Raw genomic sequence first — 14,033 nt, 5'->3', positions numbered from 1 at the left:
AAATTATCTGTTTCTAAAGAATTAACTTTATTTTACTAATATGTAAGGCTACTTTCCAAGTCTACCAAATGCTTTGACAAATTCTGAAGCTTTGTTTGAAGGGGATTAATCTTATCCAATTTCAGGCACTCTGGTAGTCAGGTGTTAGCCTAGCCCAGTCGCCCAGGCTGTTCCTGTCATCAGTGGAGAAGGGTGTGTTACCAGACAATTCCCGACTCTGCTTATCTTACACCTGTTTAGTATGAGGTGCCCATCTGTTCCCACAGATCTGTACTTAGATCTGTACAAGGAGACAGGTGAGTCTGGCACCTTAGCTGAATCCCATGTTCCTAGGACAAGCATGTCCCAGGTTCAGCAGTGGTTCCCATGGGTCAGGACAGGAAAGGCTATTGTGATCCCACAGCACTGGTGAGCTGTTTTCTGTGATGTGTCTCAGGCACAGAAATGAAACAGAATAAAGCCACTTTAGAACAGATGCTCAGAAGGTAGCCCAGAAGAGGGGGGCAGAGTAGGCATGGACAGAGGTAGATTTGCAGCTCTGCTGCCAGTCCTCTAGAAGTTAAGCTTTAAGACTTGTTGTGGATGCCTTGAAAGCGCTCAAAACCGGTTCGATTGGTCTCTGAGCAATGTGATTTACTGGAAGGTGTCGCAGTCTGTGGCCCAAGGGTTTGGAACTATCTGGTCTTTAAGATCTCTTCCAACACAAACCGTTGTGTGAATCTTTAATTTACCCATTTACTGGGTACGATGTCTGAGCCTGTGGCACTGATTTGGTGCTTTTGGCTGTCCCAAACCGTCCTGCTTTCTGGGCTTTATGTCCGGCAGCACCACTGCTACACAGCCCAAGCTCGGGCGGCTCCCGTGCCATAGGAGAGGGGCCAGCCCTTTCCCCAGCGCTCCCTTCCCGCGGGGATCGCGGGCCCCGGGCAGCGCGGCGGCTCCACGGCTACACACACCCGGCTCCCGCGGGGGGAGGATGCCGATCCCGGGATGCACATTTGGGGCAGCCCGTGGGTGGGGTTCCGGGGGCGGTGCGGGGGCTGCGCGGGGCTCGGCACCGCCCGGCCCCGCCCGGCCGCGACCGCCGTGCCCCTCCCGGGGCAGGGGCAGGCGGAGCGGGGCGGGGGGGACCGGAGCCGGCGAGGCGTGATCGCCCGAGGCCCCTCCTGCCTGCCGGGAAGCCTTAAAGCAGCCCGGCGAGGCGCGGAGCCCGCACTCGGGAGCCCCGACGCCCGGGCAGACGCGCCCCGCCGAGCCGAGAGCCGCTCCGCTGCAGCCGCCGCCGTGAGTGCCGCCACGGGGACGGGAAAGGGGACGGGAAAGGGGACAGCGATGGGGACGGGGGCTGTCCGGGCCGGTCGGGGGCTGCGCCGGGGCGGCCGCGCTGCTGCCGCCGTCGGGGCAGGCGCTGACGGCAGCTCTCGTCCATCCCGCCCCGCCGTGCAGATGCAGGGCACCGTGAGGCTGTGGGTGTCGGTGCTGACTTTCGCCCTGTCGCTGCTGGTCTGCCTGGGGACGCTGGCAGAGGCGTACCCCTCCAAACCGGACAGCCCCGGCGAGGACGCCCCCGCAGAGGACATGGCCAGATACTACTCGGCGCTGAGGCACTACATCAACCTCATCACCAGGCAGAGGTAGGCAGAGCGGGACGGCAAACATCTCCCTTTCCCGCTCCCCGGGCTGATTTTTTCCTCAGGGGAGGAAGGTGGGGTGCCCCTCACACTGGGTGTCTCTCGTTGCCTTCCCCAAGAAGAAAGACATAGTGCAGAGATTCCTTTTAGAGAGCCGTGCCCGTGAAACCCTGAGCTGCCAACAGGTCCTGAGTTGAATTTCCACCGCCCAAGTTGGCAGAAGGGGCAGGGGTGTCCATGGTGCTCTCTCAGCCTCTTCTAGCTCTGGCAAGAGAGCCGTGCCCGTGAAACCCTGAGCTGCCAACAGGTCCTGAGCTGAATTTCCACTGCCCAAGTTGGCAGAAGGGGCAGGGGTCCATGGTGCTCTCTCAGCCTCTTCTAGCTCTGGCACAGACAGGCTGGCAGGCAGGAGCATGAACAGTGTGCACAGGGAGGAACCCCAGAAAGGAAAGATAACTAACCTGGGAGGTGGAGACAACTGGACAGGGCGCGAGGAACAGTTTCCCACTTCTGTTGCTGCCACTGAGTCCAGTGAAGATTTTGGTGAGAAAAGGTGCCCATTGTGGAGATGTAGTAGTCCAGATGTTTTGTGGTTTGTAGGCTACTTCGTGCACTTGTGAGTGTCAAAAAACCCCTAGTCCTAACAAAAACCTCCCAACATCAAGAACTGAAGCCCAATCTAAGAGAGAAAAAGAGTGTGAACCCAAGCCTCCCTGGCTCTAAACTGTCTTTCTGGGCTAACCATGCTTTTTGAAGTATGGGTAAAGGCTCAGCCTGAAAAAAACCAGCAAGTTATTATAAGAAATCATCTTCTTTAATAAAAAATGGTCTGTCTAGCTAGGCTGTGTGATTGATAGATGTTTGCCCTGAGGTCACACAATAGTGTGTGACACAGAAGAGCTTTGGCATATTTATCTATTGTTTAATATCAAGACCAGATGAGAGGTCTAAAATTAGGCTTTCATTTGTCCCTCTAGAAGTCTGAATAATTAAATTAGAAGAATGGCTATCATGCAACTGAGAGCTTTCCCAGCAAGCCCCTAACATTGTCTGCCACTGCCCTAAGAGCATAAGATGGATGAAGGGGCTGATAGTTCTTCAGTTCTGAACTTTTAAAGCAATATTCACAACTGTTTCACATGGAGGCATGCTTCTGTGTGGCAGTCTGCACTCAAATAACCTTTTGTCTAGATTACTGTTAAAATAATCCAATCCTCAAATTCTGCCTCTGCTGCCGTTTTCTCTTGCATGCGGTGGGATCTCCAGGCTGTCTCATCCCTTCTTTTCTTTCTTTCTTTCCTCTCCCTTTTCAAAGGTGGCTCGTGTCCAAAGCCAAGTCATAGTTGAAAACAAAATATCCCAAATCCAAATGATCACTCCCCCACCCCATCTCTGTTCAGCCTTCACTTCTGGTGTGTGTCCTGTGTGCTTGCTTTAATATTGACTCTGTAGCTTTTATTCCAATTCTATTGATTGTAAGTACACAACTCTGAGATGGAAATCAGTTTCATTCTTTTGTGTGGATTTGCAAATGAACTGAAATAGTTATTGTTTCTGATGGATAAAATTTAAATTTTTTATTTATATTTTCCTCACATTTCCTACCCACCCTTGTATTTAAAGGAGCAGAGTTGACCTGGAAGTACAAGAAAGTTGGCATAAAAAAGCACTACAAAGACAACTTGGTGATACACATTCAAAAGCTGACTGCACAGGTTAACTAAAAAAACCAAAAAGATGTGCTGTATTTACACTGTGGGGAATTAACAGTCCAGAAATAAAGCCATTGCCACCTCCATTTTGAAAGCTTAACTGAGCTGCTGGAGGTTTCTTGTTTTGGCAGTGACGCAGTCACTTGCAAAATGAATTAATAACTTCTGGAGCATTTTGGACTGGTCTAAGGATGATTGGTCTGTTTCAGTAGGTGTGCTAAAAGTTTTATCTCTTCTTACAGATTTTTATCTCTGCTTTTTTTGTGCATGGTACTGCCTGGTTACCTGTGACAGGGGGAAGATGAGGTCCAGGGGCTCAGCCTGCTCCTTCTGCGGGTGGGTGAGCAACCTGTGCTCAGCATCTCACCTGACCTGGTGCCTGTAGCTGGTGAGGTGGAGCAGTAAGAACATGTTGGCAAAGGAGGAGATGAGGAGATAATTTTTTTTTTCCTTCAGGTTCATCTGCCCTGCCTTGATGTTTTTGTGATTATGAATACCACCACCCCTCCCTCCCCACCACCTCCTGGCTCATCTTTCTGCCTTCTGCTTTTGGCCTGACTCAAGCATTTGAGTGCCATTCCCCTCGGTGCTACTGTGACCCACAGAGTCTTCACCTGAGCTCAATGAGCTTCTTCCTTCCAGACCATCCTTCTCTTCTTGTATTTGGACCTCGTCCTTCTGGCTGTTTGCTCCCTCCCTCCTTTGAAATTATTTTTCAGATCCATCTCAGCTTTAGACATTGGTGTCTGTCAGCTTTAATACCCCTTTGATGTTACCTGAGGGAAACAGGTGCTTGTATGGTGCAGGTCATGAGACCACTTTCAGGCCTCTTGTTTCTGATGAGATCCATGTTCCTTATGTGCCAGGTTTTTATAACCTAAAGATAGCCCAGCACAGATGCAGACTGCTGCTCGACAGATGTCTGTGTGTCTTTGGATTAGTTCCACCTTCATTTCCTGAGCTGTTGTGTGGTCCTTGCCTCATACCTCTCTACCACACTTTTCAGGAGGCTTTTTTCAGAGTCCATCTTTACTCCTCCTCTGGCTATTTGCTGCTACCTGTGCTTCCTCTTGCTAACAAACTATTTTCTTTCTTTTGTCACTTGCAGTTTCTCAGTGAATCTGTGGTTCTTCTGTGCTGTAGCAAAGCAGTCAGGCCATTCCTGCTGGAAATGGCTTGAACTATAGGCAGGGAGTATATTAAAGTGTGTATGACTTGGGCAGCACTGCTGCTCCTGCTTCATGTCAACACCCTTTAATGGGCACGGGAGCAGATCTCCTTTGCTTTGGTTTCTTGACAATTTTCTGAATCAGACTCATCCAATTTTCTGAATTGGACTATGATGGGATTTGAATCCTAATACCAAAGTTTCCATAGGAAGCTTTGAGATTTTGCTGAGCCTGACACACTGTGTCCTTATTCAAATTAAGTATGTTTGCTCCTTAAATCTCTTTGACTTCAGCTGGAGCTGTGGCTTATCAGCATGCCCCAAACTAGCCCTTGATGTCTCAAATGGAGTATAAAAGCTGACCAGGTGTTTTCACCTGGCTTGGAATCCTGATATTTTAAGTCTTTTAAAGCAGCCATGTTTTTTGACAAACATGTATCTCAGAGCAAGGAGCATGGCATGAAGCAGCTGGAGCAAAGACGTCTCCAGGCGTTTGCATCAGGAAAAAGAGATTGACTCTGTCTGTGACCCCTATTTAGTAAGTCAGTGGCATGGATGCTTCCCAGGGACAGAATGACAGTGTAGACAGGAGACTGACAAAGCAGGAGTGGATGTTCTTTGGGCAGCCCATTTGGTTGCAGTCAGTGAACACCTTTTGTGCAGCTTTGCTGTGTGAGGACCTGGTGGGTCTGTCCATCACAGGTAGTGGCAAGGAGTGGCCAAGATGCTGAAGGAACTTATGTACAATATGTATCTCCCCAACACAGTGGTCCTTGTTATTTGAGTGAATCTCAGCACTCTGGGTGGTTGCTGCCTATTTCTTATTCAGGCAAAACATCCTGAGAGATTAGTGGGAGTTTTGTCCAAGTGTGAAGTGCTAGAGCAAGTTTTGGTTTGTTAAATCAATTTCTTTAACATAATAGAAAATTAGCTTCCTCCTCAGTTGAAGTCCGGGTCACATCCATATTAATTGGAACAGGGAACTAGAAAGCAATCCCTTGGTGGTGATGGAGTGCAAGGTGTTTGATTCAGCACCATGCCTGATTGCACTATTGTAATAGCATTTTACTGTGTCTGGTTCTTTTCGAATACCTGTTTCAGTCAGCTCAGATTAAGAAATTTAATTTTCTGAAACAAATGCTTTGTCTTTCTGGAGCACAGGTGATGCACTAAAATGATTAAAGCAATGTAAAAACATAAAGGGTGGAAGAAAAGGATTGAAAAGTAAGATGATTCTCCTTTTAAGTGCAATCAATGCACTCAACAGTTAAAACCATTTGTTTTTTAAAATGTAGTTTGGAAGGTTTGGGTTGGTTTTTTTTTTGGTGATTTTTTTTGGTTGTTTTTTTTTGGTTTTTTTTTTGGTTTTTTTTTTTTTTTTTGCTAATCTAAACCACTGGGAAGACTGGGGTCACTGGAGAAGCATCATGGCAATAATCGATAGAATGTAAGTCCTTAACTACACCTTTGATTTTTCTGAAATCAGAATGTCACGCAAGCAGCATTCACAAAAGCTGATAATGTACTTTGTGATCCAGAATGAAATTACACACAAGTTAAAACTGTGATCTTAATTCTTTCCAACCAAGGGAGTGTTTGCTCATAGGTATCACTCCTAGGCTAATGAATCCTTGTTGTGATGTTAGCAGGCTGCTCATTGCTACCTCTGTTTTCCCAGGAAAAGGGATTGAATTCCTTTCCAAGTAATGGAAATTGCAGTACTTTTAACTGTTAAGTGATGTACTGTATTCAGGATTAAAAAAAAAAAAAGGCACATAGCCAGCTGCTGTGTAAATAAAGGACAAAGGTAGCCCCTGATATCTGGTCTAGTTGAAGAACTCTTGAAAGAGCAAGTTTTCATTCTCATAGCCGCATAGCTCAGGATAGCTCAGTGTTTGCAAACTAATGAGCTATGTGTTGGGCAGCCCCAAATGTGCTGCCTGTCTTAAAAAATCTTGCAAAATTTCTGACGACGGAAAAGTAAAATCTAAACCAATGAGAAAGTTCATGGGGTGATGGAACTGTGTTTGCAGGCAAGAACATGCTTGGAAGTCACATCGTGCACAGCTTCTTCCCTCTTCCTCCATGCTCTCATCAGTAAGGTGCAGGGTCCTAGATTATCCAGGAGCAGCCATCAAATTGAGAAATACTCAGTTTCTCAATATAATAATGTAAAATAATTATGGAAAAAATGTAGAAAAATATGGAAATAAAACAAGAATTAACATTTGCTCACATGGCTAAGCCAAATCAAAATTATTGGAAGGTGGTATTTATGTCTGCTCAATTTTTTTTTTCTGAAAAGAAAATCACTAATGTTTCTGTGCTCAGTCTTCATTTGTAAAAGTGACATATACAAAAATATAACTTTAAAATTTTTTTCCTCAGATATGGAAAGAGATCAAGCCCAGATACACTGATCTCAGACCTCTTGTTGAGGGAAAGCACAGAAAACATTCCTAGATCCAGGTATGTATGAAGAGCTCATTTGGATTTAACAGTTTCATTTGTTATCAATAAACATGATTCATAGGGAGAAAACATGGCACCAAAAGCTGGTTAATCATGTCCTTACAAAACCCAAACCTTTAATTCCTTTTTTTCCCAAGAACTAGCACCATCTATGAATGCAAGAAGTGCCTTACCAAACTCCTCATTTGCTGATTTTGGGAGCAGGCTATACCTGTTATTCACAGAGAGGGAAGCACTCCCACAATGCTTGCCTCATTCTGGGCATTTTTACATACAATTGTATGCTGATGTCTGATGATGATTCCTTACATATTGGAGCTCCAAAGATGACATATTGCTGCTTGTTTGCTGCTCACTTGAGTTTATTTTTTTCCTCTAAAGATGTATAAGTGATAAATATGCACCTATATTAACTCATACACAAATGCACAGCAGTGACTTTTCTTTAAAATACAGTATTTCACACTGGTTTTGTATCTAATGTTTTACAAAGGGGAAAAAAGGCCTTTTTATTTCCATTTGCACTAGGCTAAAGTAACAGTAGTGTTTCAAACAACACTGGGGTTTCAAATGTACATAATGTATTTATCTAGTTAGGTAATGACAATTTAGCCATAACGTAAGATACTGTAGTAGTGATTACAATTTACACAGCTGAAAATTATGTTGAAAAGGTAAGATGCAGGAGTAGTTTTGGCTCACAAAGGAAAATACTGGTTTTACTTACAATCCAGCATGACTGAGCTGAGTTTAAGCCTTTACTGATTGTCTGAAGTTTGCTGACAATACTTCTACTGCAGAAATAAATGTTTTATGCAGTTGTCTTCTCAGGAGTCTTCAAACAAGTGCTCTGCAAAGGCTCAACTAGACTAGTTGAGTACTTAAACATAATAGCCTACAGCACTGAATTTAGGGCATTGTCACTGAAAGGTGACCCAAAATTCCTACTGCCATCCAGGGAGGTTGCTCATGAGACCTGCAGTTCTTCATGTAGGGAGAGTCTTGTCTGATGGTTTGATGACTAACCACAGCTGTGGGGATGCAATTTTCTCTGCAGATGCTTATCTGAAAAACTGCATGGAGTGCAGTGAAATGTATTAGATTATTTTGTGTTTGGTAATGACAAGGGAGAGCCCTCACATAATGGGAAATTTCCACTGTCTTGAATTTGAGGCAACACACAGGGTAGTTAGTACTCATACTCTCTAATATATCTCCCTAATAGTCTAATACTCTCAGTAATTTTCACCCCTTCATCACAAAACTTTATGATTATTATTATTGTTTCAGTAATGCTATTTATAACACACCAGGGAGCAAAAATTCATGAGCAAAATAACCAACTACTCTGCAGTTAAGATCGAGAATTGATGAGAAGCAGATTTTTATTTCTTACCCCCTGTAACAGCACTTTAAACTGAGTACGGTATTTTTCACTCACTACTGACAGTTATGGGAGTACTGGGAACAATGATGCCTAGTTTCCTATGGATATGTTTTCTAGGATAAAACTCTGTATGGATTCTGGAGCCCACTCCAACTTTTTCTTCCATGTGAGGACACAATTAAATTTTCTTTCTATCCAGTCCTGTATTTCATGGCACATCAGGAGCTAAATGTCTCTAAAATCGGTGTACCTCTCCTTGACTTGGTTAAAATTGTCCAAAGGGTGTGAAAGCTGGGGAGGAAGTAAGGAGAGGCACACCGGGCTGGACAGCTGCACACACAGCACGGCTGCCTAAGCCTTCTTGCTGGAGGGAGCCAGGCTGAATGAATGAAAGGCAGGCTGCTGTTATTCCAAACTTAATTTAAGTAAATGTTTTAGAAATAGTTGCACAAAAAGCTAGTTATGGAGCAAATGTAATTTGCACTCAGTGAATCAGTGACACAGAGAGATATCTCATGAGTTTGTGGGAACTGAACTTTGTAACTAAGCACTGAGATAATGATAAATAACTTAATTGTATTCAGTCTGACAGGCCTGGTTTGACATTTCACTTTTGCTGACTAAAATATGCCCCAAAGGATGTTGTAGTCTGGGTGAATGTCTGACCATATGAAGAAAGTTTAGAGAGATTCTTTAGAGAGAAACTAATTGCAGAATAGGAAACTAAAGATTAAAAAAAGGAGGTTCCTTGACCTGAGTGCCAGTAAGTTCTTATTACAGAAATGTGTGATATGACATGTTTCTGATTTTGTCTGTCTTGTGGAGTGATGAGAAAATGTTTAATACTCACTAACAGGCTGGATATCTCCTGATGCTGCCTCTTTAAAAATTAGGTATTTAGTATGAAGTACTCATCTAGGTTGCCTCTGCAGTCAGTCAGAGGGATGGGTAACTCCAGAATGAACTTTCATTCATTTCGTGCCTAAAATGGGCACAGTCTCAGTTGCCCTCTAAGGTGCCCATGTCTCTGCAGTGACTGTGGAGGCAGATTAGATATTTAATCAAGACCTAATGTGCTACTTTTAGATGGGAAAAATGATGGCAAATGAGTTCTCCTGGTCTTTTCCCATGTTCTCCTACTTGTTACCTTTCCTCCTGTGTAGACAAAACCTCTGTTTGTAAAGCAGAGGATCTCGGGATAAAATCCTGCCTTCAACATCCCTTTCAATACATTTCAAATGCTTGATATTGAGCAGTGGAATACCACAATATTGTTTTAGGATGGTGGCTTTGAACTTGGGTTTTGTTTAAAGGTGCTTACAGCATGATGTGATTTTGTCTCAGTGAGCTCTCTTTGGAAGTTGTTTACTCTCACTAACTGAATTAGTGTGGAAAATATATCTTTAAGGAATTTGTGTCTCAACATATCATAGTTTTCTATCTTAATTTCAATTTCGCTAAGTGCCATTTAATGGTGAAAGGCAGCTTTGTAGTTAGTCTCAACCATGTAAAATGTGGACCAGGGTAGCAGGATGTGCAGGCAAGTTCTGGTACCAATTTTTACAATCAAGTACAGATTTTTGGCAATTCATAATGCATCTGTTTTTGTTGGAGTCACATATACAATTTTCAACTGCAAATATGTGTATATATTTCTCATTGCTGCTATTAATGAATGCGTTAGGCAATTTTAACATTGAATTTTTTCAATGGGGGCTTTAATATGTGTTTAATGTGGTTTTTTAAAATTTATAATATGTGTTGCAGGTTTGAAGACCCTTCGATGTGGTGATGGGATTTTCAGCACACCTTCAGAACTTTTCCTAGTTTTCAGTTCCACACCTCTGAAGCAAATCATAGCGTCATCCCCAGTGCATGCAGCCATTGTACCAAATTCTGTAGAGTTTCTCTCCTTCGTCATATTTGTATATACCTTTATTTAAATAAATTATTTGTGCATTCCAAAATATAACATACTAAATGAAAACAAACAACCATGTCATTGGTATAACAAAGCATTGTTTTAAACTATTAAAACTGAATTATAACCTCCCTGTAGTGTGGACAACAGTGGTGTTACAGTTCTTACAGTTATTACTGTGAAAAGTAAGATAAAGACATCATTTATTGTGGCCTCAGACTCGGCTCACAACTGTTTAAAATAATTTATCACAGACTTCATAACTTGGGAAAAGAGTGTTCTGAGAGGTGACTTTTTCAGAATGGCCATTCTTAAAACTTTAGTGCTTACATTGACAAATGTAATAAAATTAATGGCATTTTTGAAATGCAAAGAAATAAGTCACTGCATAATTCTGCTAACTCCTCAAAACTGGTTTGATGCTTGGCTGTAAGCCTCAACTAGTAATTTTAAATGAAACAGATGTAACATCTTTGTTTTGGCAATATGCGAAATAGCAGAAAATAACATCTAAAGTAACTCATAAACCAAGACAAGACTGCAATTATTTGTGCCAGAAAAGAGACATCTAACATTGCCTAAGGCCTTGTAAAGGAGTAGTGATAAATCCCAACCCTTGGGCTACTTGCCTTCTGAGCCTCTCTCATTTGGGGTTATTAATGGTATGTACCATAAGATCAACAGAACAGGGACAAAGTGAACTGTCTCCAGCTTTATATTTTCTTATTTTTGGATTTTGAGTGTTTACTCACTAGCCTAATGGGGGTCTTAGACACACTTGAAGATTTTACTCAAAGTAAAAGTCAAAGTATAAGAATGGCAGCACCTTCACCTTGTTCTTAAGTGGTTCTAGTTCACAGATGTGTATCTTGCTGTATGGTTAGGTCCCAGACTGTGCATTACACAAATGCTGGTCTCTGGTTCCTGATGTACCACTTCCTTTCTTTAGACACTGTGACTAACCAATGCATAATAAAACACATAAAGGATTTCCAAACTGGACAAGAATCAGTGTGAAGGTTTAATCTATTTAGATGGCCTTCCCACTGTTCAAATGTTTCCACATGGCTGTTGCCCCCAGGAGAGATGCATCAGTGCAACCAAGTTCCAGGATTCTGGATGTGTTTGCAAAGAGTTACCAGCTTACCAGGACTGGTCAGCTTTTGTGGTCCACTTTTTTGGTCTTCAGCAAAGCACAACACAGTTTTCCTTTCCATAAAACACTCCAGTGTCACTGGAATTTGCAAACTTAGCTTTCAGCAGCAATGCATTAACTTACAGATGTGGTGATGATTCTATAGCACTACACATGGAATTGTGATGTTTAAGAGCAATCTAGGGTCACAAAAATGGTTGGGGCCCCTGGGGTGTACAAGTTTGAAACCAAAACAGTGGGAAATTCCAAGTCAGAACTACAATTTAATAGAAAAATTACGAAAAAGGCAATAATTACAGAAACACTGCCTTAAACTGACAGAGTCAGAATATGACCTGACACTCTGTGATGGTAGCAGTCGATTAAATGGCAGCTACAGTCCTGTTGGAGTGATGGATGTGGTTTTGTGAAAGCAGTGATCTTGTAGAAAGATCTGATCTTTCTCTGGAGGTCCAGTGGTGGGTGTCAAGTTCTTGTCCTCTGGTAATCCAGTGGTAGTGCTCCTGTGGTGTTCCAAGTCTCAGATTATATCCAGGTAGGAATGCTTGGTTCCTCCCCCTGGGCGGGGCATCTCAGAATGAGATGATGTAATTCCGTGAGACATGCTGGGAGACCTTCATGGCCCATTAGCAGAGATAGCCTCCCAGAGGGAGTTATCAGGCTTGAGCCATGGAAGAGATAAGGAACACTGCCCCACCTGTTTTAACAGCTTATGAAGATGGTCACAGAATACATACTTTGGTTACACTTTTTCATTGTAACCCAAGACACAGGGTAAACCATTGCCAGCCAGGCAGCTACACAACAATCTTCAGAGGGACCTCAGGATGGCCACCAGTTGCTGGAGTGAGCAGGTGTTCTTCAGCCTCAGGCCAGGACCTGCTGTAGCAGATTACAGAGAGTACTCTGCTTTGAGTAATTATTAAAATGGAAATTGAAAGTTACTAAGGTACATGATACACAATATCTTTAATTGCTGCTAATTTTTAGTATTTCTCTCTATATACTAATGACCATGTAAATTGCAGTATCAGTAGTGATAGAAATGATAAACTAATCTTATGTTACTTGTACTGTCATTACAAATGTGCCTTAGGGGAGAAAAGGAGAGTTAAAAAATTAGCACATGCTAAAGACTTGTACTGAGTTTTGACTGTACCACTCAATTACCTGAGTTTTCCTGAACTTTGAGAACACTCATCTGTATAGAAAAGCTGTTACTTGATGAGCTCTTAAAGACAGAAGCAAGGCAAAGCATTCATGCAATATTTATAATATCTGCAATATTATTTTTGTTCTAAAATCTTCCTCTGTTCTCTGGGGCAGACACAACATTGCCATAGAATTCCAGTGTGCTTAGTTCTTAGCTTCCTTGTGTACTTCATATACCACTCTTGACAGGCTAGGACACTGAAAATGTTGTATCAGCTCTACAAATCAGAGGATAGACTTAAAAAATTAGCTGTGAAATGAAGATAAATACAAGTTTCTTTGCGGTGACTCCTGCATTTTGACTTCAGGGTTAAGTTTTTCATCTTTTTCTCTCTAACCATGAGAAACAGTGCCTTGTTTTAAAACAAAGACTGAAATTTATGTTAGAATCTGTGGAAGTGCCAGGAAAAACAAGAAGTAATAACCACAAAAGTAGGTAATAATATTTTCTCCTTTATTTATTGTGGGTTTGAAATAATGACAAATGTAAGTAAATAGATGTCAAACATTTAAAAGACTGTCCGCCTTTACCTTTGGCAATTTCTGTGACATACATCACAGATATGCCCAACTTTGATTTAACCAAAGAGGAGATCTAGATGATCCTAGACCTATCTTGTCTTCCAGGACAGGAAATTCTATCTTATTCTCTTTCCATCCCTACAAACCTAGCCTACTGCACTACTTTCAGCCCTGAGATTCTCTGTGCCAAAAGACCCTCCATCTTAGTTCTCCAGTGTGGGCAGTGCTCCCTAAATGTTGTTTTGGGGTGAGGTGGGATTTACCTGGTAGCTGGCAAATAAATACCAAGTTTCAGGTGCAGCATCAAGTGTTTTCCATAGTGGTTTGTGCCACCTTCTGGTGCTCTGCTGGCCCCTCACCTTGGTGCTTAGGGTGAGGTGCACAGGAGCACTTAGCTTATGTAGGAAGGGTATTTTTAAGCAGAACTGACCATTCCTCTGTGCTTCCCATGGAATTACATGTCTTGCCTGGTCACATGACCTTCAGGGGTGCCTGTATAAATCCAACACTGGACCTTTTTTGGTATTGCCACCCTTGTGTTATCACCTGATCACCATTAGCCACTAAAAGTCAACAAGCATAAAAAAAAATCAGCAGAATCAATCACAAAAATCAATCATAGAGTACCAGGTTGGAAGGGAGCGTCAAGGATCCCCTGATCAAACCTTTCTTGGCAAAAGCATGGTATAGACAAGATGGTCCAGCAGCCTGTTCAGCTGAATCTCATAAATGTCCAACATTGGGAAATCCCCCATTTCCCTGTGGAGATTCTTCTCCTTGTAATAATGAGTGGCTGATTGTTATTGTGAAAATTTCCTCTTGTGTCCAATCAGAATCTCCCCAGGATTAACC

The 14,033-nt window shown here is 42.7% G+C and overlaps 1 protein-coding gene across 1 annotated transcript; it reads left to right on the top strand.

The window, feature by feature from the left end:
* Positions 1-1,124: 1,124 nt before the first annotated feature.
* NPY (neuropeptide Y) lies at positions 1,125-10,425 on the top strand. The gene is made up of 4 exons (XM_039708693.1): positions 1,125-1,284; positions 1,447-1,634; positions 6,900-6,980; positions 10,138-10,425. The coding sequence occupies exons 2-4, from the start codon at positions 1,447-1,449 to the stop codon at positions 10,160-10,162; spliced, it is 294 nt and encodes a 97-aa protein (XP_039564627.1). The 5' UTR covers positions 1,125-1,284; the 3' UTR covers positions 10,163-10,425.
* Positions 10,426-14,033: the final 3,608 nt, after the last annotated feature.

Source organism: Passer montanus, unplaced genomic scaffold, assembly GCF_014805655.1.
Source record: "Passer montanus isolate IOZ18808 unplaced genomic scaffold, ASM1480565v1 scaffold10, whole genome shotgun sequence".
NCBI classification, from domain to species: Eukaryota; Metazoa; Chordata; class Aves; order Passeriformes; family Passeridae; genus Passer; species Passer montanus.
Note: the sequence above shows the minus strand (reverse complement) of the source record. Positions and strands in the feature narration are given on the sequence as shown.